At 38.0% G+C, this 6,263-nt stretch overlaps 1 protein-coding gene across 1 annotated transcript; it reads right to left on the bottom strand.

Annotated features, from left to right (window-relative positions):
- Window positions 1-20: 20 nt before the first annotated feature.
- On the bottom strand, window positions 21-1,504 carry LOC130191288 (zinc phosphodiesterase ELAC protein 1-like). Its single transcript, XM_056410990.1, has 3 exons — window positions 1,331-1,504; window positions 1,019-1,114; window positions 21-287 (listed from the first exon to the last, which is right to left on the bottom strand). Exons 1-3 carry the CDS (start codon window positions 1,502-1,504, stop codon window positions 21-23), a joined length of 537 nt encoding a protein of 178 aa, XP_056266965.1.
- Window positions 1,505-6,263: the final 4,759 nt, after the last annotated feature.

Below are 6,263 nucleotides of genomic sequence, written 5' to 3'. Positions count from 1 at the left end.
CTTAAAGGAGATTTCCGCGGTCAGTCATCCTCCCTGCAGCTGTGCCACGCAGACACCAGGAGCATTGAAGACGTACCTAGTTCCTTCAGGAGCTCAGTCTTCAGTCTCCCGGGTCGATCGTGCTCCTTAATGCAAAACCCGAAGGAGGGGATGCGGTGGAACAGCCTGAAGGCCTTGACCACGAACCTCCGGTCCTCAAAGAGGAGGTAGGAGTCGCTGGAGGCGTCCAGGACCACGGTCCGGCCCGGCTGCTCCTGTGGGTGCGGAGGGCCGCGCGCCGCGGTCACCTGAAGACACGCCGGACATCGAGAGGATGACGCGCAAGAACACCGACCGACTTTCAAACAAGTTCAGATGAATTACTGGGAGTCACGCCACAGATTCACTTGACATTTGGAGACGTTTGCAAAGACGATGCGATAGGCCGACCACGACATCCCGGAGTCCTTGTGACTTCACGCCTCATGGGGTCACCGGACCCGATGAGACGGCACAGATCCATCCGCCTGATGGAGCAGCGAGGTCTGGGTCCTGGAAGTCCTGCTACCGACTACGCCACTGGCCTGTTGAGACTCCGCCCACTGTTGAGACTCCGCCCACTCCTCCTCTACTACCAACTATTCATCCACTCTGTCATATTCATTGAATGTGTTTTAACTCTAATGATTCCTTCTGGTCACATGACGTCTATTGTTCTGTCCATCCTGGAGAGGGATCCTCCTCTGTTCTCTCCTGAAGGGTTCTTCCCTTTTTTCCCCCTGAAGGGTTATTTGGGAGTTTTTCCTGATCCGATGTGAGGTCAAAGGTCAAAGGTCAGGGATGTCTACGTGTACAGATTGTAAAGCACTGAGACAAATTCGTAATTTGTGAAATTGGGCAATACGAATAAACCGAATTGAATTGAATACTTTGGGGTTCAGGGTGGAGTTTGGTGTAATAAAATAAAGTGTTTTGAATGTGTGTATGGGAGGTAAATAAGAGCAACTTTTAGAACATGACATGAAAACCAGTCGGTTACCTCCGGGCTGAGGTGTCCCTCTTCTGGACTCTGGTCCGCTGTGGGCTCCAGCTCATGGACTGCAGCAACACGACGAGAACAACACAACAGGTCAAACTTGTTTTGTATCTCTCTCCTTCTTCTCTTCTCTCTCCTCTTCTCTCTTCTTCTCTCTCTCTCTCTCTCTCTCTCTCGCCTTTTCATCTCTCTGTCTCTCTCCGCCTGCAGCTGGCTCTTCATCAGTTGGTCTGTTCCTCTCCTCTGTCCCCAGCAATTGCTGCCGAGGCCCCGCTGGTGAGGGGATCAGAGCCGAGCCGTCCCGAGGAAAGTCACATCCATGGTCATCCTCCCGGAGCACGGGACGACGGCGGATTTGAGCCGGTCCGCGGAGCCGAGGCGGAGCGGTGCTCGCTCGCTGTAAACAGGTCGCGACTGGCGATGACGCCACCGAGGGTTAATGGGTGCGGCTGCCAGCGAAAGTCTGATTTTCGAGAAGTGTGAATGCATATCCTCTGATATAACGCGTACATTGATTTAAAAATCCTCCTGAAACTCATCTGTTTGTGTTGACATCTCTTTGCAGGCAGGATTTAAAAAGGAACAAGAATACATTTTTATGTTCAACTCCATTTTCAGACCTGCTTTCCTGCTGCTTCTTTATTGCAGGGAAATTTCTCAAGCTTGAATTTAAAATAATTAAATACACAAAGATCAGCACTGGGTTTTTAAATATATGAAACACTTAGTGGCTAAATTATATCTGCAGCCAAAAGGAGGTACAAATCATTTATTCTGCACATTGGTATTCTCAGTATAACAATAGGGCCAGTGCTACCTTCTGCTGGCCTAAACACTACTGTGAATATATATTTTTTTCTTAAATATATTTCCCACAAACATGTATTAAATTATTCCCCAGAGTAAGAGTTATACTCTTCATTTCATAGCTCCTCTTGGAGCTGCACTGCTGCCAGCCCCAGGTTGAGATTTGGAGGCTGGTCTTATGTTAGATCTTTATCCAATCATATTCAACATCGGTGTTGCCAGGTCAAATCTGCCTTAGGCCTTCAGAATATTATCATGGCGCTGAAGCCCAAGTGAATGGAATGATACGTTGTGTCAACCAATCAGTTTTAGAGTTGGCTCCTCTAGGCCTTCTAGCGCCCTGAACCGCACAGGAGCAGCTAGCAGGTTGAGTGCTGCACGTCTTTTGGATTGGATTAACAATATTGAGAGGCGGGTCCAGGTATATGCAGAACCCAGAACTAGAAACTGAATTTTATAAAGGAATTAATTATGGATTACAAAGTTGTTTTTTCAACCCACAATGAGTGAAGGGAGGAGAAGATGTCGATTTGGTCGAAAGTATATACTTGAAATCTGCTTGCGCGATAACGCCCTGTTTAGTGAACAAACGAGGTTACTTTTTTTCTTTCTTTTCTCTCATTCTGAAGGCAAGGCATTCTGGTAGCGCGCGAGACGAGAGCCGAGAGAAATGACATGCTGTTGTGTAGATACGATCAACATCAGACGGCCGTTTAGTTTAATAAATGAACAAAGACTAAGCATAGAGAAATGACCAAGGGGCTAATTTTTAATGTCATGCGATCTACTCAATACTACGCTGCTAATGATGTATTGAGCAGCCCTGGTCTGTTTTCATGGCATCATAATGATAGTGCATAGAGGTGGATTAACTGGTGGACTGTGTAGGACTCACTGAAGTTGCCCAGGCCCCAGGCTCATCGGGCCCGCCATCGGTATTCTTCTGTGACACCAAAATATTATTGTGTGACAAAAATAAATTCATAGAAAAAACTCAACTCAGTGCTTACAGCACTCTATGAATGCACAAGAGATGTATGGGGATGACAAGTAATCATAGGGGTTGTTGTTGTTTATTCATTGTATTATATGGGCTTATTGTCTCCATTGCATCACGTATTCATTGCAAAAAACTTCTCAAAGCACTGATAAATCACACCAAGGAATTAAATAAACGGAATGAAACCTAGAATTCTATAGTTTTGGGCTGCTTGTCAAAGGTTTGTAAATGACACCAAATATTGAGGTAACATCCAAGGAACGTATTTCTATTCTTACAGCTCCTATGAAGCACACAGGAAATGAGTTTTCGGCAACTTTGAACCCTCATTCCAGTCGCCGAAATGGAAAACGCATCCTACAATATAGTATATAAACAACAACAACCCAAAGAAGATCAAACAAATAATTAATCCTGATAACATCCTGATCAACTTTGCCCATGTAAAGAGAGTGGAAGGACTATTGAACCCACACTGATTGCCGCTGCTGTATTTCACAGTGAGGCTATTTTCACTTTCCTTTTGGAACAAAGGGCAGACCCAAACAGGACTGCAGCCAAAGCTTCAGCCGCCACTTCGAAAAAACACAGCCAAAGCTTGTGCCCACGATTTTTCTAAAGTACACGTATATACCAGGCATTACGGTGTGAGGTGTGAAAGTTGTCTTCAAAATAAGGAGCGAACTTCCGGTGAACGTGATATGACGTAACACATGCCTTTAAATACAGATATAGTGATAGATTAAATTGTCGAAGAGATGAAAAATCATGAATGGTATTAATGATGAACACATTGTTCTAAATAAAGTAATGCATTTCCCAAATATTAGGGATATTCTGATTTAGAATCTCCAAAATAAAAATACTAAAGAAAAAAATCACATTCATACTTGCAAATGGGTGTCTAATTTCAGAATAGATTTAGAACACAATGGTGCGTAGTTACAAAATACTTTCACTTCTGATTCTATGTAGAGTACCCTGTTGTGTCATCCAGAGATAATCAAGACATTCTGACGTTTACGATTTCCTAAATGAAAGCACTTCATAAAGAAAATAATAGTAATATATTTCCAATATTTGATATTTCTTTGAAGCTAAACCTGTAACTTTCTTTGAAAAAATCACACTCCCAGTCTTGTTATTGGTGACCTCAGCTAGGTCCATGATTATTTTCATGAGATAATACGTAGATTTTGAATAAATTCATTTAAAGTTAGCGAGAAATAAATATTATTAATATTATGGCAATATTTGGATTTTATTTAAGCAAATCTGAAACTTTCTTGAAAAAAGGTACACTGCAGTCTTGTTAAGGGAGGGTGACGTCTGCTAGGTCCATGATTATTCTCATGAGATATTACTGTGTAGATTTGGAATGAATTCAATTCAAAGTTAGCGAGAAATAAATATTATTAATATTATGGCAATATTTGGATTCTTTATTTGCCAAATCTGAAACTTTCTTGAAAAAAGGTACACTGCAGTCTTGTTAAGGGTGACGTCTGCTAGGTCCATGATTATTCTCATGAGATATTACTGTGTAGATTTTGAATGAATTCAATTCAGTTAGCTTAGAAATAAATATTATTAATATTATGACATTTGGATTTTATTTTAAACTAATCTGAAACTTTCATGAAAAAGTCACATGCAGTCTGTTAAGGGTGACGTCTGCTAGGTCCATGATTATTCTCTGAGATATTACTGTAGATTTTGAATGAATTCAATTTAAAATAAAGAAAAAATATTATAATATTATCAATATTTGGATTTTATTTTAAGCTAATCTGAAACTTTCATTGAAAATCTACACAGCAGTCTCATGAATGATCTGCTAGGTCCATGATATTCTCATGAGATATTACTGTGTGAAGATTTCAAGAAAGTTCAATTTGTTAGCGAAAAATAAATATTATTAATATTATGGCAATATTTGGATTTTATTTTAAGCAAATCTGAATTTCTTGAAAAAATCTACACAATAGTCTTGTTAAGGGCCTGAGATCACCACTAACAAGACTCCATGATTATTTTCATGAGATATTACTGTGTAGATTTGGAATGAATTAAAAAAAGTTACGAAATAAATATTATTATTATGGCAATATTTGATTTTATTTTAAATCTGAAACTTTCTTGAAATCTACACTGCAGTCTTGTTATGACCTCTGCAGAGGCCCATGAATATTTCATGAGATATTACTGAGATTTTGAATAAATTCACTTTAAAGCGAGAAATAAATATCCAAATATTATGGCATAATATTTGATTTTATTTCAAATCTGAACTTTAAAGTGACACTGCAGTCTACAGTTAGTAATATCTCATGAAAATATTCATGGGCCTTCATGAGATACCACTAACAAGACTGCATGAATTCAAAAGTTTCAGAGAAATAAATCCAATTAATATTATGACAATATTTGGATTTTATTTTAAGCAAATCTGAAACTTCGTGAAAATCTACAGTAATGCATCTGTTGATATTCATGGGCCCATGAATATTTTCACGAGATATTACTGTGTAGATTTGGAACGAATTCAATTTGTTGAAATAAATATTGCATAATATTAATAATATTTGGATTTTATTTAAGCAAATCTGAAACTTTGAAAAAGGTACACTGTAATATCTTATGATATTCTGGCCCATGAATATGTTCACGAGATATTACTGTGTAGATTTGAAGAATTCAGATTTAAAATAAACCAAATAAAATATTATTAATATTATGACTATTTGGATTTTATTTTAAGCAAATCTGAAACTTTCTTGAAGAAAATATTCATGGGCCTAGCAGAGGTCACCACTAACAAGACTGCAGTGTAACTTTTTTCAAGAAAGTTTCAGATTTACTTAATAAAATCCAAATTTAGCCATAAATATTATTAATATTATAATATTTATTTTATTTTAGAAATCTGAATTTATTCAAAATCTACACTAATATCTCATGAAAATATTCATGGCCTAGCAGAGGTCACCATATGACTGCAGATATACTTTTTCATGAAAGTTACAGATTTGCTTAAATTAAAATCCAAATATTGCCATAATATTATTAATATTTATTTCTCGCTAACTTTGAATTGAATTCATTCAAAATCTACACTAATATCTCATGAAAATATTGGGCCTAGCAGAGGTCACTAATACAAGACTGCAGTGTAACCTTTTCACGAAAGTTCAGATTTGCTTAAATAAAATCCAAATATTGCCATAATATTCATAATATTTTTTTCTCGCTAACTTTGAAAGTGAATTATTCAAAATCTACACAGTAATATCTCATGAATATTCATGGCCTCAGAGGTCACCACTAACAAGACTGCATTGTACCTTTTTCAAGAAAGTTTCAGATTTGCTTAAAATAAAATCCAAATATTGCCATAATATTAATAATATTTATTTCTGCTAACTTTGAATGAATTCATTC

The sequence above is a fragment of the Pseudoliparis swirei genome, unplaced genomic scaffold, assembly GCF_029220125.1.
Source record: "Pseudoliparis swirei isolate HS2019 ecotype Mariana Trench unplaced genomic scaffold, NWPU_hadal_v1 hadal_32, whole genome shotgun sequence".
Classification (NCBI taxonomy): Eukaryota; Metazoa; Chordata; class Actinopteri; order Perciformes; family Liparidae; genus Pseudoliparis; species Pseudoliparis swirei.
Note: the sequence above shows the minus strand (reverse complement) of the source record. Positions and strands in the feature narration are given on the sequence as shown.